Here is a 26,064-nt window from a genome sequence, read left to right as displayed (position 1 = left end):
GTGATGAGCGTTTTAAAATAAGTTCTGAATATAGAAATATGAAATTATTTAAATAGGTGGCAGCAAGTCTGTCTTTGTCACTGAATCATTCATTCAGTCGATTCGTTCAAACAGCTGATTCATTCAGGAATGAAGTGACTGCTCAAAAAGATTATTTCAGAAATTATTATTATTACATATTGCGCTATGTTTATGTACGTAGACTATTGAATGAATAAAACATAGAAATCCCTTTCATTTGCCCAAAAAATCTAACCAGTTGGAGCTGGAGCTCGAAATTCACTTCCCGGACTCCGTCCCCTGCGTCCCCCATCCATTTCCAGCCCTGGTTAGTGTAGCAAAACCAGGTTTAATTTGTGGTTACCACTGTTTAACTATACCATAGTGTAAAGCCTGAGATGTGAAGGTCATGATAATTAAACGTGTTGTTTTTGTGAAGACCTGTATCTAAACTGTAAATCATGCTTTTTACAATCATTTTACAGTTTAATATTACCATAGATACTGTCCTTCCCTGCTTATATAGTATTCATTTGTGCAGGTCTTAAAAAGTCTTCAATTTGAGCTTTAAAATCCTGCAGAAACCCTGTAAACAGATTTCCCTAATAAAGGAAACACAATATTGCGCAGGGGGTTCTTCTAAGAACACTTTTGGGCGATAACTCAAAAGAATCAGTGAATCGGATCTATGAACAACTTCGTTTACATGAATCGTCCGAATGAGCCGATTGGCTAAAACGATTCGAACTTCCCTGTGCTACTTGACTAATCAGTCCGTGCATGTGGACAGCTCTCCGTCAGTTCAATTCCCAGCACTTCAGGTGCAATGTCTGTGAGAAACAGCCGTTTCCGTCGATAAGGACTCTAATTATGGAGTTTGAAACGAAAATCTACCCTCAGATTGGTGGATATGGGCGATACAACAGGATCATAACGCTTTTCAGCTGGTTTCCAAACTTTGCGGTTTCGTTGAATCTCTTCAGCGATGTTTTCTTCACGCTCATTCCCGAGTCTTACCACTGCAAACCTGATCTGGCGTTACTACCACCGTCTTCTCTTCTCGGAAACCTCTCCAGGCACGCGACCCTCAACCTCACCGTCCCGTGGCTGAAGGGCTCTGGGTTCAGTCACTGCGAACTTTACAAGTACCCGCTGAATATGAGCAACTACACGGAGAGCGTGCCGAGAGACGTGGTGCCGTGCACTAGAGGATGGGAGTACGGCAAACCCGCGGGACTCCAGAACAATTTAGTGACCGAGGTTAGAATGCAAACACAGCAATGCAAACATTTCACTCAAATATGACACGACTTGTTTGAGATCGCTGATGTGTTTCAAATAAGTCGAGTGTTGAATTACTTATCTTGTCTTCTTTTACCAATGCTAAATTTTCTTCGTTATACGAAGTTTGCACGTTTTATGCTTTAATTGGTATGATTATTAATTTATTGAGTTTTAATTTTAGGGAAGTACGCAAAAGTGACAGTTTATGATAGAGCTGATAAAAGATTAATATACTATTGTATACACAGCATATTTCATTTCATTCATCAACCGTTCTAAATGTAAATAATTATGACATGTATTGTACGTTGTATGAGCCAACTACAAGTCAGGCTGATCCATCTAAATTAGCTTTGACTACTATCCATATGTTAAGAATTTTGTGATTAAGATTACATTACAATGAGGTCATGCAATCAGAAAACTGCATGTAATATTTATACAAGAATTAGAAAATGCTGAGACCCCCATCCCATCATTAAAAGCACAGGGAACAGCTGTGAACTGCTTTGTTGGGTTCCTGTTCCACAGGAGGTTCATAGCTGGAGCTTGGCCTTGACTAGCCATATGTTTCCTTTTATAAAAAAAAAATAAAAAAAATCTGTGTTCTGTGAAATCTGAATGGATTTGTTTTTAGGAAGATCCATCTATAAGCAGAACAAGGCAGAAGAAGGTTGTAAAACTAGAGTAGCATGGCTTCACATTAGCTGTAATGTAATAATAAGAGTTGATTATATAATAGGGAAGAAAACAGCATTTGCATATAATCAGCCCTCTTCAGATTTTATGGGTATTTTGTGTTAGCAAGAAAATTGATTTCAGTTTTCAAATACATTTGATTAACATCAGCATAGTGATACATGATGGTATGCACTCTGAAAGATTGAAACATATTTTTAGTCTGTGTACTGTAGATTACTGTACTGTAATATCCAACTCAAACATCTTAAAGCTGGTTTTACATGCTTTTATTTATTTATTTATTTGTTGTGGTTGTTTATAGTCATTAGCTGGCCCATGCTAGACTAGATAGTGTCAGTGACCTGGTAGAACTGATAGATGACTTTGACCTGGTAGAGTATCTTGGGCTGGAAAACGACCTTGAATTAGCTACAAACCAGCTACAATTTTCCGAAAACATCTTTACCATACTACCATGGTGAAAAAAAAAAAAAACAACAACAAAAAAAACAGACCATGCCCGTTCGCAGAGTTCCCCCCGTGTTATTTTTATAAGGCAGTCTTAATGATAGTGTGTCTCTTTCCTCTGTTTGTTGACAGTGGGACTTGGTATGTGCCAACTACTGGAAGATTCCACTCCAGCACATTTGTTTTATGACAGGCTGGACTTTGGGCTATATACTCCTTGGCACTATGTGTGATTGGTGAGTTTTCCTAAATTCCCTGTGGTGTGATTTCTAAATGTGATAAACATGTACTTAAAATGTACAATCTACTTTGCATTAGATGCAAAGTATTAAACAAATCAATGATGCTAGATCTTTCAGAAGGTTTTTGCAATTCATTTACTTTTAAACTACTTTAGGGTTATAGTTAGCAAATGAATGAAGTCAGTTCTTCTCAAGTTCACAGGTGTCCCAGCAGAATAACTACAACTTTCCACTAACGTTTGACAAACAGAACTTGCCCAAATTGTTGTCTTGATCATTTCAGATAAATGTTATGAACTGCTCTTGCTTGAGCATGTCAGAAATGCTGATGTTCTGTGTGTTTGTGCGTTGTCTCAGGTTGGGTCGTCGGTGTGCTCTGCTGCTGTCAGTGGTTCTTTCTGGTCTGTTGGGAATCATGGCTTGTCTTTCTAACAGTCCTTCTACATTCCCATTTCTTCGACTCTGCCAAGGCTCAACATTAGCTGGAGTGTTTTTGTCATCTTACATTGCACGCAAGTACTCTCCATCATTTGACCTCTTTTTAAGTATATGACTGATATAATTGTCTGGTTTTGAAGGAATATTACAGAAGTAGTTATACAAGTTACTGAACCCAGAACCTATACAAGTTTTTGAGCCATCTTTAAGGGATACTCCACCCCAAAATGAAAATTTTGTTATTAATCACATACCCCCATGTCGTTCCAAACCCGTAAAAGCTTTGTTCATCTTCAGAGCACAATTTAAAATATTTTGGATGAAAACCGGGAGGCTTGTGACTGTCCCATAGACTGCCAAGTAAATTACACTGTCAAGGTCCAGAAAAGTATGAAAAGCATCGTCAGAATACTCCATCTGGCATCAGTGGTTCAACCATAACGTTATGAAGCGACGAGAATACTTTTTGTACATGAAGAAAACAAAAATAATGACTTTATTCAACAATTCCTCTCCTCTGTGTCTCTCTGCATCACCGTAGCACCATATTGGAGAATATGAGCTGAACGCAGACAGCGTATGATCTTGTTATTTTTGTTTTCTTCGCTTTTCATACTTTTCTGGACCTTGACAGTGTAATTTATTTGAAAAATAAAAAAAATAAAACCATTTTCCAATGATTCTCAGATTATTCGTTCGAAGCAGTTCAAAGATTCGGTCTCTCTAAACCCCTCCTATGGTCTACCGTGTACAGCACATGTCAGAAACGATACGCCCAGTGCCATAGTTCCGTATTTGGAATGCTCGATAGAAAATATAAACATCAATTATTAATCATACTTACAGGTTGTGATTCAGTGGAGCCAGCTGGTCCAAATAAACTGTACTGAGCCATCTCTCAAGAGCAAGCGTTTTGTGAATCCCACATTGAACTCCCTGAGATTAGAGAAGCAGTCGTCAGTAAAATGATGTGTTTGAGAGCAGGTCAAGTTTTTCGCCGCTGGCCGACGTAGAACATGGACGACCATTATGCAAATGTGTTCCCCCGTGATGTGTAGCCATCATGGAAGTGGGATTCAAATTACTAAAGACTCATTTAGGCTTTTCAGAGTCGATTCTTTCTTTTGGGAGACAATAACTTTATTTATCATGCACTTTCAGCTTTACAACATTGCAGATTGTTTGCGTTCACATACTGCTACGTTACACACTGCATGCAAGGCAATATTCAAAATTGCAAAACAGGGGCACTTCAAAGACGTTGTGTAAACATTTGACTAGAGTGTTTATTTATAATCATGTTCCAGAAAGTTTTTTTTGTGAGATACACCCTTCAGACTTGCTAAAAAAAGAGCATTTTGATAAGGAGTGTCTTAGATATTGCTTGATGTTTCGAATAGCAAAAGGAGCCTTTCTGGAATGTTCCATGGGGTTGAACATTTGACAAGGGGTGAAGCGATTGACAAGGAACAGCAGTGCACAGCATTCCATTTATTTCTCGCGAATGGGCTGTTCAAAACCTCAGAACCCTCTTTTCTGTGTAATCAGTTGAGGAAAGTTCACAGGGCATTTTGTCTACTGTCCCTTTTTTCTTTGTTTTTGTCTTATTAGTGATAGCACAAGTGAGAGGGTTGGCATGAAGTATTCTGAAGAACGGACAGGATCTTCTGTTCTTTCCATTGTGAAGAGGTCCGCATTCTTGTCACGCACTTCCTTTGATTGTTACGTGAGGGTTTATGTGCGTGTTGACGGTTAGCCAGAGCATATTTTCCAACACGCAAGCCCCTTTAGTGTGCTCTCGGGGGTGAGTGTGGGTGGTACTGGGTGTAATGAGGAATCAGAGGAAGCTGGATGTAAACACAGGCACACAATCTATCTCTCGAAGTATTTAACATTTTCTGCTTGTACTGTATATTCTACCAGTGAAATGTCAAGGCACACCTACTCATTCTTTATTATAACTATTGTCCATATTGTTGAAAGACTTTCCATGTGTACTGGTCACTTGATGCTTTTCCTTCACTTTATTTAGTTTTAATAAAGAAATGTGTACACTACCAGCCAAAATGCTCACCAAGCCAGCATTTATTTGAACAAAAATACAGTAAAAACTGTAATATTGTGAAATAATATAATAATTTAAAAGAGCAGTTTTCTGATTTAATGTTTTATATTGTAATTTATTCCCGTGATGCAAAGCTGAGTTTTCACCAGCCATTATGAAAGTCTTCGGTGTAACATGAGCCTTCAGAAATTATTCTAATAAGCTGATTTGCTTCTTAAGAAACATGTCTTATTACTATGAATGTTGAAAACAATTTTGCTCCTTAATATTTTTGTGGAAATTGTGATACACTAACCAGAATACTAATTATTTATTAAGCATGCATTAAATTGATCAAAAGTGACAGTAAAGACAACTATAATGTTACAAGAGATTTATTTTCCCAATAAATGTTGTTTATTAAACTTTCTATACCTCAAGAATCCTAAAAATGTAGCATGGTTTCTACAAAAATATTTAGCAGCAAAAACACTTTTCAACATTGATAATATTAAGAAACATTATCAATAACTCAGCAACAGTAATAAATGATAATCCGTGAGCACCAAATCAGCATATAAGAATGATTTCTAAAGGATGATGTGAGACTAGAGTAATGGCTGCTGGAAATTCAGCTTTGCCAGAAATAAATTATATTTTTAAATGGTTATTTTAAATATTAATAATATTTCACAATATGACTGTTTCTACCATATTTTTGATAAAATAAATGCAGCCTTGATGAGCATAAGATACTTCAACAACATAAAAAAAAAATCTCAATTATTCCAGTAGGGAATATATGCCCAATTGATATATTTATTGTTATTTCAAAAGATTTAAGATCATAAGAAAAAAAAATGTGTGTGTGTGTGTGTGTGTGTGTGTGCGTGTGTGAGAGAGAGTGAGAGTGAGAGAGAGAGTGAATGTAATTTACTTCCTAAATTAGTTTTAAAATATTTTATTTTATGGAAACTGAACCAGGATGGACAATGATGACAAAAGATGGACCACGATTCGAAAGAGTGAAGAGTAGTTTCAGTGATCTTTTGTGCTGCAAGACTTTATGAACAATAATTGGACAGGGGACACAAGGACTTCCTGTTGTGTAGGAGTTTGTAGGAAGAGACTGACTTTTTTCCAGAGTAAAGGTTATTCTCACCAATAATTATCTTTAATACTTCCTTTGACATACCTCTCAAAACTTTTTACTTAATTGAAATTAAATTCAAACATTAACTTTCACAATTTTGTCACAAAACCTCATTTTTCTTTTTTTTCTCTACATGGTTCAGGACTGGAATGGTGTGACCCGCCTCACAGACTCATGGTGTCCATGGTCAGTGGCTTCTTTGCAGTGTTTGCAGAGCTTTTGTTGCCAGGGCTTGCTGTGCTTTGTCGGGATTGGCCTGTACTTCAGGCTGTTGCCACACTGCCCCTGCTGCTATTACTTTCTTATTGGTGGTGAGTGAGATAAAAGCTGTCATCAAGTGTATCCTTCATGCTCTCCAGTCACCCACAATCCTTTGCACACAATCCAATCAACTACAAAATTTGGATTAGATCCGCTGGATAGCTGCTAATTTCAGAGTAAGGTGCACCCTATGATAAAATTACTCTTCCCTCATGAATCATGACATCTAAGATGTAAATATGAGTAAGCCTTTACAGAACATTTAGTGTATTTTACACAAACAGCCATTATAGTATTTACTGCAGGCCCATAAGATTACCAACATTAAGACAGATTAATTATTTAAGACCAAGTACCTCTAATAATGTGATTGTATGTAACGTGTGTGTGTGTGTGTGTGTGTGTGTGTGTGTGTTGCGAATGTGCCAACAGCTGTGCTTCAGTGTTTCCAGAATCTCCTCGTTGGCTCATAGCTACATCTCAGATTTCTCAAGCAAAGAAGTGTCTCCAGTCTTTTTCAGCACGAAATGGCATGTGTGTTAGTGATGAGCTCTACCCTGCCGAAACACTGCTGTCAGGTAAGAATCTCAGCCTTACACACATCAGCTACTAATCTAAAAAGAGCTTCAATCAGTAGAAGTTTTAATTATTTACAAAAAAATTTATATTCTCATGTTGTGTGGGTTTTAAATAGAAATATAATTTAAATATTCTTGTATACTGTATATACATATCCCGAGATTCAGCTGGCCTGTCCTAATACCCACACGATTTTCTATATTCCTGTATTTGGCCCAAGTGGGCTTGAAGCCTGCAAGTGTGTATAGAACTTTTGATTACCCAATGGGACACGCTTACAACACAGTTATGTTTATACAGAAACTTATTTACACCTTTTGACTTTCAATACTTTGCACTTAAATAAATTTCTCAATCTGTGTTCAGTAGTCCCTACAGTGGGAATAGAAAAGAATCACCCCCCTTTAAAATTATTATATTTTGTTGCTTTGCAATTTGAAATGAAGATGGACACCGTTTTTGTTTTATCCAGCTGTATTTACTCAGAGCAGCTTATAACATCCAAGTGAAAGATATAACATTAACATGTCAGAAAAAATAAATAAATTTAAAAACAGTATCACTGAGTTGGAAAAAGGATCACCCCCCTCCTAAAAATGATTTGTGAACTGAATCAGGTGTAGCTACTCATCTTCTCAAAGGCACACACAGCTATTTGACTTTCAAAGAGGGGCAGCTGTGGCCTAATGGTTAGAGAATTGGACTTGTAACCCGAAGGTTGCAGGTTCGAGTCTCGGTGCTGGTAGGAGTTGTGGGTGGGAGGGAGTGAATGAACAGCGCTCTCTTACACCCTCAATACCCATGGCTGAAGTGCCCTTGAGCAAGGCATTGCACCCCCAGTTGCTCCCCGGGCGCTGGATATATAGCTGCCCACTGCTCCAGGTGTGTGTTCACGGTGTGTTCACTTCTCACTGCTGTGTGTGTACACTTGGATGGGTTAAATGCAGAGCACCAATTCCGAGTATGGGTTACCATACTTGGCAAATGTCATGACTTTCACTTTCAACTGTGATCAGTGGTCATTTTGATTATCTCAGCATGAAAAGAGCTTTCCTGAAGCATTTCAGTCCTTGGTAGTGCCACCGAAGCAAACAATCCACTATGGGTGGCAAGGCACAGCCAAAAGATCTCCAGGATAAAGTTGTGAACAGGCACAAGTGAGGAGATTGATACAAAAAAAATTCAAAGGCTTTATAAATGCGTAGAAGCACAGAGAAGTCTGTTATTAAGAAGTGGAAGGTATTTGGTACAACACAGTATTTGGTAATTCACTCACAATTTAATTATTTGGCCTCAACACCAAACAATACAGGTCCTTCTCAAAAAATTAGCATATTGTGAAAAAAGTTCATTATTTTCCATAATGTAATAATAAAAATTAAACTTTCATATATTTTAGATTTATTGCACACCAACTGAAATATTTCAGGTCTTTTATTGTTTTAATACTGCTGATTTTGGCATACAGCTCATGAAAACCCAAAATTCCTATCTCAAAAAATTAGCATATTACATCCGACCAATAAAAGAAAAGTGTTTTTAATACAAAAAAAGTCAACCTTCAAATAATTATGTTCAGTTATGCACTCAATACTTGGTCGGGAATCCTTTTGCAGAAAATGACTGCTTCAATGCGGCGTGGCATGGAGGCAATCAGCCTGTGGCTCTGCTGAGGTGTTATGGAGGCCCAGGATGCTTCGATAGCGGCCTTAAGCTCATCCAGAGTGTTGGGTCTTGCGTCTCTCAACTTTCTCTTCACAATATCCCACAGATTGTCTATGGGGTTCAGGTCAGGAGAGTTGGCAGGCCAATTGAGCACAGTAATACCATGGTCAGTAAACCATTTACCAGTGGTTTTGGCACTGTGAGCAGGTGCCAGGTCGTGCTGAAAAACGAAATCTTCATCTCCATAAAGCTTTTCAGCAGATGGAAGCATGAAGTGCTCTAAAATCTCCTGATAGCTAGCTGCATTGACCCTGCCCTTGATAAAACACAGTGGACCAACACCAGCAGCTGACATGGCACCCCAGACCATCACTGACTGTGGGTACTTGACACTGGACTTCAGGCATTTTGGCATTTCCTTCTCCCCAGTCTTCCTCCAGACTCTGGCACCTTGATTTCCGAATGACATGCAAAATTTGCTTTCATCCGAAAAAAAAGTACTTTGGACCACTGAGCAACAGTCCAGTGCTGCTTCTCTGTAGCCCAGGTCAGGCGCTTCTGCCGCTGTTTCTGGTTCAAAAGCACACGCCTGTGCACGGTGGCTCTGGATGTTTCTACTCCAGACTCAGTCCACTGCTTCCGCAGGTCCCCCAAGGTCTGGAATCGGTCCTTCTCCACAATCTTCCTCACGGTCCGGTCACCTCTTCTCGTTGTGCAGCGTTTTTTGCCACACTTTTTCCTTCCCACAGACTTCCCACTGAGGTGCCTTGATACAGCTCTCTGGGAACAGCCTATTCGTTCAGAAATTTCTTTATGTGTCTTACCCTCTCGCTTGAGGGTGTCAATGATGGCCTTCTGGACAGCAGTCAGGTCGGCAGTCTTACCCATGATTGCGGTTTTGAGTAATGAACCAGGCTGGGAGTTTTTAAAAGCCTCAGGAATCTTTTGCAGGTGTTTAGAGTTAATTAGTTGATTCAGATGATTAGGTTAATAGCTCGTTTAGAGAACCTTTTCATGATATGCTAATTTTTTGAGATAGGAATTTTGGGTTTTTTATGAGCTGTATGCCAAAATCATCAGTATTAAAACAATAAAAGACCTGAAATATTTCAGTTGGTGTGCAATGAATCTAAAATATATGAAAGTTTAATTTTTATCATTACATTATGGAAAATAATGTTTTCACAATATGCTAATTTTTTGAGAAGGACCTGTATGTTCCATTCAAAGTGCATTGAAGTGTGCGAGACGTGAATTTAAATTGTATTTATTTACAGAGGTATATGATGTCACACTTGTCAGTGTATGAAGACGTTGCGTAGCGCAAATCCGTGAATGAATGTTCCGAAGTGAGGTAAACTTCAACAGATTTCCCCTGCTCAGGGAGTAGGGAGCAATGAATGATGTGTAGAGACCATGTCAATGGGAACACAATTCATGCACGAAGCTCACTTCTAACAAGCTGATTATCTGAATCATGTGTGTTAACGAAGAGAGACAACAAATTTGCAGTGCAGGGGGTCGCGAGGACTGGAATTGAGAACCACTGGTGTAGACTCAAGTAGACTTTATATCATTGGAATCCTTCGCTCAAGCCAAACAAAATGTCTATCTCAGATTTCATTTCTGGTATGCAACCATTTCGAAATTTGTCCAAAACCTACTTTTGCGAACAAGTGCAGTTTTTTTTATTTTTTATTTTTTTGCCTAGGCCACTAAGGGGTGCCAAAACGTTCAAAGGGGTGAAGCCACTTTTACAAAAATGGCTATAACTCAAGGACAAATTGCGAAATATTTTTTTATTTTTTTATTTTTTTTTTTTCACCAAACGTGGTACACATATGTATAAGCTTAATCTGAGGTCACAGTAAAAACTGTGGTAATTGGCCACTAGATGGTGCTATAAAATGTAAAAACATGAAAATGGCTCTAACTATGCAACTGTTAGTCTTTGACAAAAGTGCCAGGAGGGTCTTTTGAGGGCATTCACATACCTCGAAAAACATGGTCGCCATCAACCAATGAAGTTTGAGCACCTATTAGACAAAGTTAACGGAGGCTGATTGGAATGAAACTCGGTGGGCATGTTCCACTCATGTCCCAAAAAATGTAAGATTTTTGAAAGAAATGGACCACTAGTTGGCGCTATTGAGTTTTATGAATCTGTAATCAATATTCATATAATTTGATAGATCTGTCCTAATGATGAACCAATTTGCCTTAAGGACCACTGCTGTCAATCAAATCGTTCATTAAATATTCATGATTGTGTGAAAAACCTCCTTTTGTGAACTAGTCCTAAGTTTTTCACTCACTCACTCAAAAAAAGAAAAAAAAAGAAGAAAAAAAAACCACTGCAGTGCAATTTTCTGGCCTTTCTATATCAATATTTTTTTTTTTTTTTTTTTAAATGTTGAACTATTCCCTTTGGATAGCTATAACAGGGTCATTTAGAAAAGAAGTGTGGCCAGATATACCCAAAAGCCGATATCCTAAATAAAAACTCAATACTTCACGAAACTCAGTGAGCACATGCGACATATGATTCTAAACATCCATGCAAAGTTTCATGGAGATCGGACCTACTTTTGTAGTAGTCCTAGGATTTTGACTCCAAATCAATAAAATCAGTGCAGTACAATTCTGTGGACTGTCTAGGTCAATAATCATCAAAAAATGTTGACTTTCTGCATTTGCACAGCTATAACAGGGTCATTAATACTATGGCATTAATCTAGTGTACCTAAAAACCTATAAATGCTCAAAGAAAATGCAAAACTTCACAAAACTATGTAAACTCATGCATCTTATGATTCTAAACAAGCATGCACAATTTTATGGGGACTGGATTTTAAAAAAATGACACCGTAATAGTTATAAAGTTTAAATGCTATAGTTATATGGTAAAGCCCTGAAATTGTAATTATGACCACTAGATGACAGCAAAGGACCACTCATTGGCTCATTCTACTCACTAATATAGTTATTTTCTAAGGTTTTAATTTTGGATTTACATTAAGACTTTATAATATCATCATAACATTTAAACTCACATTAAGTCAAAGTTTACCAACTTCATTTATAAAGACATATCAGTTTTTACAATTATGCCACATTATGAATACAGTGAAACCTGAAAATTATATATAAATTGTTAAAACGAGAAGACTTGCAGTAAGCATTTTGTTTCCTATCATGTATTTCAAATATCTATATCTGCAACAAAATGTGTTTGCATGAGTATGTGTGTGAAAGCATGCTTTATGACTATTAATCTAATATTTTAACCATTTCATTTGTGTGTGCATGTCTGTGAGTATATTCTCCATCATTGATGTGTTTTAGTGTCAGCCATTCATTTCCAGTTGGCCTAGAGCCTAAAAGCATAGAACCTTAATATATATATATTATATAAATATAATTTGTAAAACGTAAAGTGTTGCACATTTTATTGAAAGACAGAGCATGTGAATTTTTTGCTAATTATCTCTTAAAGGAGCTGTATGTAAGAAATCTATTTCAATTAATCATAAAATGGCCCTGATGTGTCACTAGACATTAAGAAATCATGTTCATTTCAAATACTTATATCACTGACAACAGTAGTCCGGCCAGGATATTGTCATTTAAAAAGTGGACTTGCAGCCCTCAACTGATGTTGATGTTGTCATTTTGTGTTTTGGCCTGACGCGCCTCCCTCCACCTATCTACCAATCACGAAGTCAGTAGTGTTTCGGGATCCGTGTTGCCAGCTTTGCTGTAACCTACCCTAACTCCAGTCGGATAAAAATGTCTAATGTTACTAAATCAAAAAGACCTCGTTATAATTCAGAAATTAGTCGTGACAAAGTCCGAAATAAAACTAGAATTTGTATTGGAGATGCTTTTGAAAGATGGAGACGGCTGAAAACGGAGAAGAATTTGAACACAGACGCCAACGTTGCTAATTTTCTCCTGGACAGGTAAGATTCATCTATGCTTGGCTAACTTGTACTTGATGTCAATGGACATTTCATATATTCATGACAGTCGAACAAAGTTATGCATGTTTGTGCAAAGTAACATAACGTTAGCTCACATGGACGTATGCTAACATTAGCAATGCATTACAGGAGCCCGTTTCTCCGAGGAAAACAACATTAGCACGCCCATTATGGCAACAATTTGAAACGTAATCTGTCTGTCACGTACGAGCATAAATCTTTACGATTATACTGTCACATACGAGCATAAATCTTTAAGATTATACTGTCACATACGAGCATACATCTTTACGATTATACTGTCACATACGAGCATAAATCTTTACGATTATACTGTCACATACTGTCACATACGAGCATAAATCTTTAAGATTATACTGTCACATACGAGCATACATCTTTACGATTATACTGTCACATACGAGCATAAATCTTTACGATTATACTGTCACATACTGTCACATACGAGCATAAATCTTTACGATTATACTGTCACATACGAGCATAAATCTTTACGATTATACTGTCACATACGAGCATAAATCTTTACGATTATATTTAACTAATGACAATTAGTAAAAAAAATTTTTTCGAACTGGAATCATGGCGGAATATCCTGTTATGTCCACTTTGCAGGGCACTTACGTTCAAATAGAACAAATGTCTTAAGTGATAGGAGAAACGTACAAAATGTGGACAGCTGGGGGTTGCGAGAACTGGAATTGAGAATCGCTGGTCTACACCAAATAGTTCCGGATTTATGGCCAAAAATGAGATTTTAATTTTTTTTGTTTTTAGCACTGTAACACCACCGTTTGGCCGATCTGTGCCATACTCTGTCAACCTCTCCCCAAACTGAGATCTACAATCTGGCAAAGTTTCAAGTCTCTAGGCCTAACACTTTGGTCTGCACAATCAGTTTTAGGGTGGAATAATAATAACAATAAATTTGGCTTTCAGCACTACGCATTTAAACCTCTAAAAAAACCTTATTTTATTTCAGAGAGTTCTAAAGGCAACATTTCTTTTTTTATTTTAACTTGTGCTAAACAAAATAACTAATACTTAATAAACTAAAAAAAAAAAACTAAAAAAACTGCAGTATATAGAAATATAAAAAAAGACAAAAACGCAACAAAATTATTAAACCTTTTACTAAAATTATTGTCAGAACAAAATGTATACCATTGTATACCGATGATACTAAATAACAGTGACATGTTTCTGAATATGATGAATAATGGCAAACTCTTAACCTCAAGTACTGCTCAGAAGCACTATTAGAGGTAATGTGGATTTAGTGTGCATTGAGGGCAATGAGCTTTTGAATTTATCAGACATGGAACAGTCTTGTGCATTTAGTTCCAGTCACATTCATGCTCTTTTAAGTGGCCAAGACTGCAAGTGTGGGTATTGGGACAGACCCATAGAGTAGACTCGGTAAACAGATGCACACTTTTTTTAAGCATTTGTCTGACCAAATGAGTTACGTTAGAATGAAAAAGTATTAAAAATAATGACTTAAAAAAAATAAACTGAAAGAAACCCAAAGTTGTGTGTGCAGAATGGTCAGAGATATTTATGGCTTAGCTAATCAAATGCTGTCTAATCAATCCGTAGAGCCGTCATGGTGTGATTATACTTTTCACAGGATCAAATGAAAGGAAGCATCTAGCACATGAGGTTAGCGTTGGTTCCATGACAAGACTGCTGTTGTTTCTTGTGAATTTTTTTTTTTCTTTATGCAATGCAATCCCAGCTCACTGACTGAATTGCATTACAGCAAATCAAGGCCCATCATGGATAGTGAATAGACCCATTTAGGGTGTTTAAACTGAAGGAATTGAGCCTGTCCCTCCTAGAGAATATTTGTTGGAATGTGCTGGTCAGGTGTTCTTGGCAAAGTCTCTCAGAAATCGACCAACTCTTCACTCTTTAACCCTTTACTTTACACTCTCTCTCTCTCTTTCTGTAGAGATAGATGAGGTATTCCCTGAAGACATCCAGCCAGAGTATCATCATGTTGTAGAGTTGCGTCACACCAGAGTCATCTGGAAGAACTGCCTCATCTTGGGCTTTACTCTGTAAGTTACAGTAGAAAATGTTGCTGCAAGCCAGTCACAAACTTCTACACTTTTGCAGAAAAACTACAAGTTTACGTTTGCAAAATTAATAACCACTTTGGAAATCTCATCCTTTATGGGTAGAGTATTAGCCTAAAAAGCATCACAACTCCTCAAAAATCTTCTGAATGCATCATCCAAGCACATTTTCAGAAACCTATCTGGGAAATGCTAACTCTAATCTAGGCTTGCAAAATCATTAGCCCAATGTCGCGAGGCAATTGTGTTTTCCAGCTGAGCTTCCAAAATGCATCACCACCCCGCCTGACAACTGTCTTCAATAGTGAAATAAAATCTGTTCCTTGAGTAATTAAATGCCTGCTGCTGTCTGTGTTACTAATGCTAAATAAAGAACAAAACACAACTTTAACAAAGATTAATCTATATTAATTTATACTGTTATTTTACACTTAATTATTACATTTCTGTTCCTGAAAACAAATGTTAGACCTTACGTTATTTGTAGCTTTGTTATATTTTATCTATGCTTGTAATTTGTTTTTGTCCTTATTTTATTACTGATGGTTCACTTGTCTTTAGTAATGTTTGACCTTTATGATTTATACTTCTAGTTTTTGCTGTGGAATAGAAGAACTTAAAGTGTTCTTTAAATATATATATATATATATATATATATATATATATATATATATATATATATATATATATATATATATATATATATATATATATATATATATATATTATTATTATTATTATTATTTTATTTTATTTTTTTGCTCAGCAAAAAAATGATCCGATCTGTGACTCAAAACCCGTAATATGATCCAAACCGTGAGATTTGTGATCCGTTGTGATCCTACACTCTTCACTTGTTATATGAAGAAAAAAATACAATCACTGAAGTTTTTGATCATGCTGATTTGTCCACAGTGAAGTTCAGTATGTTTTTTTTTTGTTGTTTTTTTTTTTTTTGGGCTAGTTAAATTAATTTTGGGCTACCAAAATCTGAGGAATGCCTGTCCGGGCATTATTAAATTTTGCAAACCCTGCTTATCTTGTATTTTATAAAAATACTATGCAAGTGGGTATACTTCTAACAATAAATAAACAAAATACTGTGATTTATTCATCTTTATTCATCTTTTAAAGAGCATTTATAAAACTTGTTTGAATTTAATTTCAGCATTTACTAATACATTATTCAAATAAAAAATTGTATCTGTTTATTATTATTACTCATTATTACTTAATGAACCTGAGCTAAAATTAACTAACAGTGAACAGTTGTTTTTATTATCTAATGTTAACGTAGATTAATGAATCCTGTAACAAATGTATTGCTCATTGTCAGTTAACTAAAGTGAAGTAATGGAACCTCTGTGTAAAGTGTCATCATTTAATTTTGATTTAAGTAACATGTTCTCCTTGCCGTCCCTCAGTTTCATTGGCACAGGAATCCAGTACTGCTTCACACGAAACCTGCATATCTACTCTCCACACTTCTACTTCAGCTATTTTCTGCGTGTGCTGACTGGAGCTCTGGCCTGCGTCTTCCTGTGTGTGTCTGTGGACCGCTTTGGCCGCAGAGGGATGCTGCTGCTGGCAGCTATTGTCACGGGTCTGTCTTCACTGCTGCTGCTGGCTCTCACACAATGTAAGCTCCTCTTCAAGCTTAACAAAATGACCAAGTGCTGTTCCAAAAGTTAGGTAGTGAAACTACAGATGGTAGACAACCAAAATGGGTAATGCCGCCGCGCGTACCGCCGCCGCAGGGCCGCGGCGTTAACTGCAATTCAGTCGCGTGTGAAAATCATTCGCAAAACTACCGCCAGGTGGCGCAAAGGGACGGGTTGCGAACTGAATGTAATTGTAAAATGAAAGGAAGACGTTAAACAACAATAACATTATAATATACATTATAAACATCCTTAAAAGCCATTAAAAATAGGATAGTCTTAGGCTACAGTCTACTCATCAAAAAAATAAAAATAAAAACTTTATACAAAGGCTCTTATGCATGCTATTGTTTTTAAACAGTCATTTTATATATATATACTTATACCAAGAATGAACCAAAATGAAAACATTTTAATCCGTATATATGGATTAAAATGTTTTCATTTCGGTTCATTCTTGGTTTAAAAATAATAATAATAATAATAATAATCTTCAGGTTCCATTTGCAGAGCGAAATGAGAACGGTCCAGCATTTACAAATAATTCTTATTAACTCTGTTATTATTCTTGATTTTTTAAACTGCTAACACTTTTGCATTTTTGAATTATGCCTTTACTGTGTGACCAATAATTGTGAATTGTGACTTTGATCGCGCTGGTGCCTCACGCGCACATATTCATTGGAAACAGCAGTCGTTCACCGAGCCATGCGGCGCGAGCAGCGAGCCACTTTGGCATAATTTTGCTAATTATGATTTTTTTTTTTCGTCGATACTGAAACACGTGTGAAATCCAAAGCCTATTTTACCTAATGAATAAGAGTTTAGCTTCAAATGGGCAACATGTTTGGATTTGTCCCGAATGAGAGAGATAAGCCCAACATAATGTATAGCTTTATATTATTTTAATTATTATTATTTTTGTTGTTGTTTATAAGCCTATATTATTATATAGCCTGCTGCAATTATATTTATCCATTAGAATTATATATTTGTAATTCTTGTTCTGTTCTGATTTTTTTTTTTTTAACTTAAAGGATTTGTTGTAAAGTGAAGGGAACTAAAAATATCCTGTTGGTACATTAGCCTATAGCATTATTAGGCCTGCCGTTATTATTTCTGAATGTAATAAAATGCAACTCTCACAAATGTAATTTATTTTTTAGCGGGTTTTCGTGAATGTTTTTATCCAGCTTTATTTTTCCATTGCATCTAAAAATGACTTTGTGCATCACATTCACTTCGTGAACAAACAAACATAACTTCAGATCTGCCTCCTGCGTTGCTCAGCTGTGGACGATTTCAAAATGTTTGATATAAAGGTTGCTGTCACATTTTATACAGGAATTGTTTATTTAAAAAAAAAAATAAAATTAAATTGTTAGTTTTATGCTAACATGCACTCAAGTCTTCGGATACTATACAAGATACAAGTTCATTTAGGCTAGCATGCACTGTGACATTTTACCGTTTCAACTTATAAACTCCTTGAGATTTTAAAGTCAGTTTAATAGTATTGAAATTCAAGTTGAATCTCGAAAAAAAAAAATTTTTTTGAATTAAATTATTTCTATGAATTAATAAGTTAGCATGACTTTTTCATCATAGCATTTTTTTACAAGCTGTATTCGTTTTCTGAAACCAAGCACCCACTTTTTTCTTTTTTAAATCTATGAATCGCTCGCATATCTCCTACAACCTACAAATAAGGGCTAATAGAGGTTCTTTCTTTAATTATTTTATTTATAATGTTTATTCTTGAAGAAAATAAGTATTTATTCTTTAATAAAATAAGGGATCCAAATATTTGTAATGTACAATAATATAGGCCTATATCTGCCTGCAGTTAAAAAGTTATATTTGTTTTGATTCATCCATTTATGTTACAATTAGCCTATTCTAAAAATAAAAATAAATAATGTCATTAAAAATGCCATCGGTTTGAATAAATTTTACCATTATAGAGTTGGGGTAGTAATTTAGGAGGTTAAAATACAGTGAAATTACAAATGGCATGGGATTTTAAAGCATGACAACTGAAGGTCTATGAAACATTTGATGCATTTTTTTAAACAATGGCACTTAAAGTTTTTCAACTAAAATATTACTATTTCAACCATATAGCCTGTGAATAAATAAATAAAATGCATACTTTTCAGTGAAAGAACACTGAGAGTGTAGGTTGCTTCTGGTGTTTGGATTTGTACTTCAATATAATGAGCTCCAAGTTTAAGGATAGCCTACACTTGTTTTTTTTTTAACTCTCTATTTAACAGCATTAGCTCAATGAAATACATCTTCCTTCAGGCAGACTGAATGTTTTCCTGCATTGCTAAATGTTGGGTCAGTTTGCGCGAGTCCCACGCGCTGTGAAGCGGGAGCAGCTTACGGAGGATTCCGCCTGGTCTTAAAGCCTTCCGCAAACGCCTACGTTCACAAATAACAATGATTTTGGCAAAAATAATGATTAATTATCAATTGATAATTTGTTATTATTTTGGTCTAGTGAAAATAATAATATAGGCTGCGGGAAAATAATGAATAAAAAGAGAAGGGCTGCTGTGAGTACAGGCATGTTTCAACCCAGTAACATGACAACACAGCGTTTCTCACAACCAACAAACAGACCGAATTCAGTTCAGCTGGAGGGGGCTGGGGGTAGTTCTGTATAGCTTGTGGGGGTCGAGATAAAGGTGTGAATATCTTGCTCTTTCATATGGACAGTCTTATGAGGGTTTCAAACTTGCAGAACAGGTTTTAGGACAACTTTAAAGAAAGGTTTGATCACTTCAAATGTTGACTACTGTATAGCGCAATAAAGTTTATTAGTTATTATAACTTAATTTCAGAGGAAGTTGCTTTAACTTAAAAAAAAAAAAAAAAAACTGTTGCATTAGGGCTGGGCGATAGACATATGGCCTAAAAAAATCCCCGATTTTTTTCACAAAAAAAATCCGATTTACAATTTAAATCGATTTTTTTTCCCCTCCCTACTTAAAATCAATATTCAAATGACAAAGAAATTGTTCAAAACAAGTTTTAATATAAAAATATATTATTTTTTTAATACTATCCCATCATGCCATCCACTCGGCGTTAAGAGCTGTTCAGATTAAAACTGCCAGCTCCGCAGTGAGTCAGTGTCATGGACGGAGGACAGACCAAGTGTAGGCCTAAATCAGTTTTCTAGTCTATATTTTTATCTCGTTATGCCGCTGGTTTAGGTTATGTATTTATTTTTATTTCTTATATCAATTATTTGTAAATATAGCAGACACTGTCTAACCGTGTCTACACCGGACGGCCTTGTTCATATAGGGCAAAAACATCTCTCTCACTCGGCAGTACAGTAGGCCTATGTGAGCGGAGTGGAGCAGCAACAATTTCCCCTCTAATCACTAAGCTCCTGCGTTCATTGATACCAGAAACACTGCTCCGCCTTCACTCCGTGGCTAAAGTTGAAATGTTATGTTCATAATAGCTTAAAAAAATAAAATAAAAATAAATAAATAAATAAAATTACAGGAGAATTTCAAAGGGGATTAGGCTATTGTGTGCAAACTTTTTGTCCTACCAAACTCCAAACTAATAAAATTGTCAGCATTAAAAGGTATAATTGCTGCTTCTTTCTGCTGTGCAAATTTTGTTTGTGATGAAAATAACAGTTTACATTTTCGTCAGTTACTTTATCTACAGATCGATGCATTTGTTACAGATTTCTGCTCATTCAAAATCAGATACAGATGAAGTAGCCTACTGTAAGATTACATTTGTTTGAATGCATTATTGCGACAGCGATTATGTGTGAATGTGCTGTATCTGTTTAAATCATGCTTTAACCCGAAAATAATCAGTAAAATAAAGACAAACTCCTTGAGAACTAGCCTGTAACATCCCACTCGACTATTGCCGTCATTATAGTCTTCTGATCGGAGAGATTATATCAAGATATAGCTAAATATGTATATCATGTGAATTCTTGCTAAATATGCAGTTATATGTTACGGGCTGTTGGCATGAATTGTATTCGTGATGGAGCGGTGCTGGAGCGAGTGAAAACCACGACGCTCCTGACTTTTAAAAAATCCGCTCCTCTTCAGTCAGAATCACTCCGCTCCGCTCTTACTCTGCTCGGCAGCGTGTCTCAAACGCACGGGGGAGGCTTGAGCCCAATCATTCTCAAAACAAAATATTTATTTTATTTCAATTTTCGTTTTTGTGTTTCAGAGGAAAAATCAGTGTTAAGGCATCTCTCCATTACAGACCGTTCTGAAGGAAGAATTTATGCAAACGCGTATAAAATTCTTTAAAAACTTTAACAGAGATGTCTAGAGGGTATTTAATAGGTCTGCTTCCCACGTAAGATTTTTCTACTTACTAGTCGTTCATTTGTCATTATTTCAACTAATCGCAAGTTTATATTAAATTTACAACTATAATCCAGCCTTAATATATTCCACGCTCAAGAACATGCATTAAGTTCGTCACAAAGCACAGGCAGAAGTAGCCTAATAATTATGAAAAAGGAGACATTTTAAATTATTTATTAATAAACAAGTGTTATCTTGTCGGCTGCAAGATGAAATTCACAGTGCTGACTCTCTCCACATGGACGCGCCTTTAAACAGAAATACAACCTTCACAGATTACATAATGCTTTCGTTTTGAATTGATTCGTTTAAAAGACATTTCAAGCTTTCTGTAGATATATTTCTCATGTATGTGAGACGCCACAATTTTCAGTTATTTCATTATTAGGAAAAAAAATTACGTGATCGAGAGGGCGCCTCCCTGTCATGCATTAATAATTTTTGCACAAACACTTGAATATAAATAATAATTCACATTTTGCATATGCATTACAAAGTAAATAATTTTTTACATGCAATTATCCAAAATAAAACCAAACAAGATTTGTAATGAAGATAAAATATGTAGACAAATAAGAATAAATGCTGCGTGCACTCAGCATCATGCAGAGCAAATCTTGCACTGATATTTTACGGAATATTATACAAACCTGCATTTAAATGCGGCTGCAATTTATTTATTTATTTTATTTATTTATTTTTACTTTACTTAAATTATATGAAAGCAAGCAAAGAAGACTCCATTTAAAATCACTGAAGTTGTCAATTAGTAAAGCTCTTTATTTTTTATTTTTTATTTTTTACATCGTGTGCACTTTGTTGATAAGTGAGGACGTTTTATTAATCCATCCATTCTTTAGAGTTGCAATGATTTAGTTAAATCGTGCAGGTTTAATTTATTCGTTTCTTGTTTTAATTAGGCCTAAATAATGGGAGCGAAATTATACAGTGCCTTTTGTTTTACTAAAATAAAGAAAATAATTTATAAAACACGCAAGCCTAGCTCACAATAGGCTACCACTATTAATGCTCCGATGCAAAGTAAACCACATTTTCTTTTTAATAATATAACACATAATTCATATTATATAAATAATACTGCACACTATTTAAATGTGTCTAATCTAAAATATGGTGTAGAGAAAAAATAAGCACAGGCTCATAGGCTTGACATTTATCCTGCTTGAATTCGTTCTAAGAAACGCACATATCTTCATAAGGACTAAACTTTCATCTGTGAATATTAAATATTTTTTCTTTCATTTTCCCCCGACTGCAATCAAATATAACACTTCGGTGAGGCAAAGCTGTCGTCTATTTGCGAAAATGTGCTTTCATGCGCTTGTTTGAAAACTTGTGATTAAAGCGCCACTCAGCGGTCAAAAGCTGCAAATGCACTTTGCAGAAGCCGCGGCGGCGGTACGAGCGGCGGTAGAAACGACGTTTTGGATGTCCACCTACTGTAGACTGCTTTAAAGAATAGACAATCCCAGAATGGGTGAAAATTCTAAAAGCCTTCATATCATATGCAGAGTTGCGATTTAATCTGTGCTATGGTTTTTGGTTTGTTTTTGTTTTACCGAATGACAGCTGACTCTGTTTCAACCATCTTCTTTCAGACCTGCACGGAGGGCTTGTTCTGGTTCTGTCTGTAGTGGGTCTCCTCTCGTCTCAGGCTTTGGCCATGCTCAGTGTGTTCTTTGGCAGTGAAGTCATGCCAACTGTTGTCCGGTAATCTCAATCTCCACTCTATAAAATGGTTACTACATACATCTGTGGCCTGTTACACAAAGCTAGCTGAATGAACTCTTGAGTCTCAGAGTAGGTTTGGAGTTCACAAAACCAAACAAAACCAACCCAGTTGAGATTGGGTTCACAACACTCACTTTTAAACGTTCTTTATTATTAATATATTATTTATATATAAGAGTTTGCTCAAACTAAACACAGACTTTGCTTGGTAGCAACTGAAACCGGCAACACAGACTAGTAAAACTAATGTAATGAGGTCATGGGTATAAGGAGTATTTTACAACACCTCGAATGCAGCTCAGCCAATCATAATCAAGGACCAGAATTATCCATTTTATAAAACTGGTTTTGGTGTGTAAACTCCAAATAAAAAATAAGTGTTGTAAATAACACAAAAAACATAGTACAAAACAAATACAGAGAGTAGAGAGTAGATTCTTTTAGCAGTTTTAAATAAAATGTTAAAGCTTTACAATTAAAGAAAAAAAATTATAAAACCTGCACTGCCAGTCAAAAGTTTGGAATAATTAAGTTTTTTTTTTTTTTTTTTTTATGTTTTTGAAAATATTATGTTCACAAAGGCTGCATTTAGTGTATTGTGAAATGCCATTACAATTTAAAATATTCTATTTTAAAAAAGATTTAAAAATGTAATTTATTCCTTTGGCAAAACTAAATATACAGCAGCATTACTGCTGTCTTCAGTGTCACAGGATCCTTCAGCAATCATTCTAATATGCTGATTTGGTGGTCAAAAAACTGTTGAAAAAAAAAATTTTTTTTTTTTTTGTGGAAACCGTGATAAACTACTATTCAAAGGTTTGGGTGCAAGTAAGAAAAAAAAGAAATGAATAGCTGTATTCTGCAAGGACACATTTAATTGATCAAAAGTGACAGTAAAGACATTTATATTTATGTTACAAAATGTTTCTATTTCAAATAAACATTCCTTTCAAAGAATCCTGATTTTTTTTTTTTTAATAATTACTACATTATTATTATTATTATTATTATTATTATTATTATTATTATTATTATTATTATTATTATTATCATATTACTGTTGTTTAAATAAATCCACCCTTGATATGACTTCTTTCAAAAAAAAAAAAAAAAAACATAATTCTACCATGAGTTTACCATTCATGCACTGTATTAACAGATTGTAGTTTGAGTGTTGTTAACTGTGTGTCTCCCTCAGTGGTGGTACACTGGGTCTGATCATGGCTGCAGGCTGTGTGGGAATGGCTGCATCTTCTCTAATGGAGCTCCAGAATAACGGCGGTTATTTCCTCCATCACGTGATCTTTGCCTCCTTCGCCGTTCTCTCTGTCCTGTGCATCATGCTGCTGCCAGAGACCAAACACAAACCTCTGCCAGACTCGCTTAAAGATGGAGAGCGGCAACGACGTCCTCCTCTCTTCCTCTCACATATCAGCCAGGACAACCCACCCTTACTGCGCATGCAGCCGCAGAGCTCCGAGTACAACCGGGACAGTTACTCCCGTCTCGTCACTGCCACCAAGAAGATGCTCACCAAAGATGCTCTGCCTTACAAGATCTCCATTTCGCCACAAGCACCTCTACTGTCCAGTAATGGCACTGTTCCAGACGCCAATGAGGACTCATCCTAGCATTTCACCAAAGCTGTTTTAGACACGCAGGACCTCATCTCATAGCATGAGCAATTTGGTCACTGCGTCTTTTCCCAGGGAAGATGTCGTCTTGGTGCTTAAAATGTGGAGTATGTTCAGTATTTGGTTGATGAATGGTAAAGTGTTTAGTTTTTTTGTGACTTTGTACTTTTATTTTGTATTGTTTGGGAACTTCAAATCTATGCACAGATGTTGCTGGGAGACTCTGTCCATAGTTTATATGCTTAAACATCATGTCACTCCTTTATGTTTGAATGAAGTTTAAGGTTTAGTACCATACCGACTAATAGCCATGCATGTCCACTTAGTGGGTGCATCTCATGCTTCTCATTAGTGTAGTCTTGTGACTAAAACATAAAAACTTACTTAACATCACTGACTGGTGATTCACTGAGGGGTGCTAAAACATCCACTCTATCATAGTTGTATTTCCTCAGAGTGGACTGAATAGCACTCAATGACGCCAGAATCACTAGGGAAAAGTCTACTGTTTAGAATGTTGGAATGTGATTTGTTTCTGTGTAATGGTAGCTCATCTCATTTCCTCCGTGTGTAGAGTTTTGTCGCATCACATTCCTATTTGTCAACTGTTTTATTAAAATGTCATGTTGTGTGTGTGTGTGTGTGTGTGTGTGTGTATGTGTGCGTGTTTTTCCCATGTCAGTCAGAGCTACAACTGAACCAAACCTGGCAAAGCAAGGGAACTGTTTTTGTCATTGTTTTTGCTTTTTCCATCCTATTTCTATTGAATGTTTGAAATTAAAATAAACTGTATATTGTACCAAGTTGAAGCAATACCCCTTGTATTTTTGATTCTGGAGCTAATATTTGAATGAAAACAAGTGAGCAAATTTGGACATTGGGTGTTTCTGGAGAGCTGCTGCATTTGCATACTTTGTCTTTGCTTTTTAATAATAGAATTGAAAAGTCTGACAGTGGGGTTGTGAAATCTTTGTCATGTGTTGTTCATGTGACAAAGTGAACATCTCATGTGGTATTGTTTACCACATGAGATGTGGGAATTCATTTGGCACAACTCTCACAGTGCAATATTTTATTAGGTATTTTTTTTTTTAGCAGTATAGTGTATCGGGTTTACACTGTGTTGCATTTTTTTTTTTGTTTTTTAGGTCAGACAAACCCCTTAGATGTCTAATATTAAATATTTGAAGTACCCCCTGAGTTTATATTTAAATAATTTCACCATTAATTTAATGATGTTCACATTTCTCTGATGTCAGGTAATGGTCACATTAATATGCCAGTAAAAATAAAAATATATATATTTTTTCTTTCGTTTTACAATTTTATTATTTAGTTAAGTAGCCTATTAGCATTTCATCAACTCACAAACCCCCTACAGTTCCTTCTCAAACCCGGACATAACATTAACTTTTGATAAAGAATGGAATTTATTTTCTTTCTTTTGATATTTTATATCAATCTGTTACAAAATAATACCGTTTATGTCTAATGAACAAGATTTCAGATAAGTTAAAAGTAATCTAAAAGTAGTCAGAATACATAACCTAAAATGTGTAATCGATTACGTTAATAGTTTTCATCATGTAATTTTACAATCAGTAATGTAGTACAATTTCAGAATCCGAATCAGAAAGAGCTTTATTGCCAAGTATGCTTACGCATAAGGAACTTGTTTTAGTGACATAAGCTTCCAGTACACAGAGACAACAACAACACACCAAAAAACAAATTGCAAATAAAT

The 26,064-nt window shown here is 35.8% G+C and overlaps 1 protein-coding gene across 1 annotated transcript; it reads left to right on the top strand.

Annotated features, from left to right (window-relative positions):
* Window positions 1-744: 744 nt before the first annotated feature.
* On the top strand, window positions 745-25,133 carry LOC109092883 (putative solute carrier family 22 member 31). Its single transcript, XM_042760937.1, has 9 exons — window positions 745-1,260; window positions 2,566-2,669; window positions 3,033-3,187; window positions 6,453-6,621; window positions 7,004-7,149; window positions 14,774-14,882; window positions 16,325-16,539; window positions 22,551-22,662; window positions 23,885-25,133. Exons 1-9 carry the CDS (start codon window positions 781-783, stop codon window positions 24,315-24,317), a joined length of 1,923 nt encoding a protein of 640 aa, XP_042616871.1. The 5' UTR covers window positions 745-780; the 3' UTR covers window positions 24,318-25,133.
* Window positions 25,134-26,064: the final 931 nt, after the last annotated feature.

The sequence above is a fragment of the Cyprinus carpio genome, chromosome A7 (assembly GCF_018340385.1).
Source record: "Cyprinus carpio isolate SPL01 chromosome A7, ASM1834038v1, whole genome shotgun sequence".
Taxonomy (NCBI): domain Eukaryota; kingdom Metazoa; phylum Chordata; class Actinopteri; order Cypriniformes; family Cyprinidae; genus Cyprinus; species Cyprinus carpio.
The sequence above is the reverse complement of the archived record's forward strand: the minus strand, read 5'-3'. Positions and strand labels throughout refer to the sequence as shown.

Excerpts from the sequence above, each read along its gene's own strand:
- LOC109092883 (XM_042760937.1), top strand. The coding sequence starts at position 781 with ATGTGGACAGCTCTCCGTCAGTTCAATTCCCAGCACTTCAGGTGCAAT. Across the intron at positions 14,883-16,324 it reads CTCATCTTGGGCTTTACTCT|TTTCATTGGCACAGGAATCC; the intron begins GTAAGTTACAGT and ends GCCGTCCCTCAG. Across the intron at positions 22,663-23,884 it reads GTCATGCCAACTGTTGTCCG|TGGTGGTACACTGGGTCTGA; the intron begins GTAATCTCAATC and ends TGTCTCCCTCAG.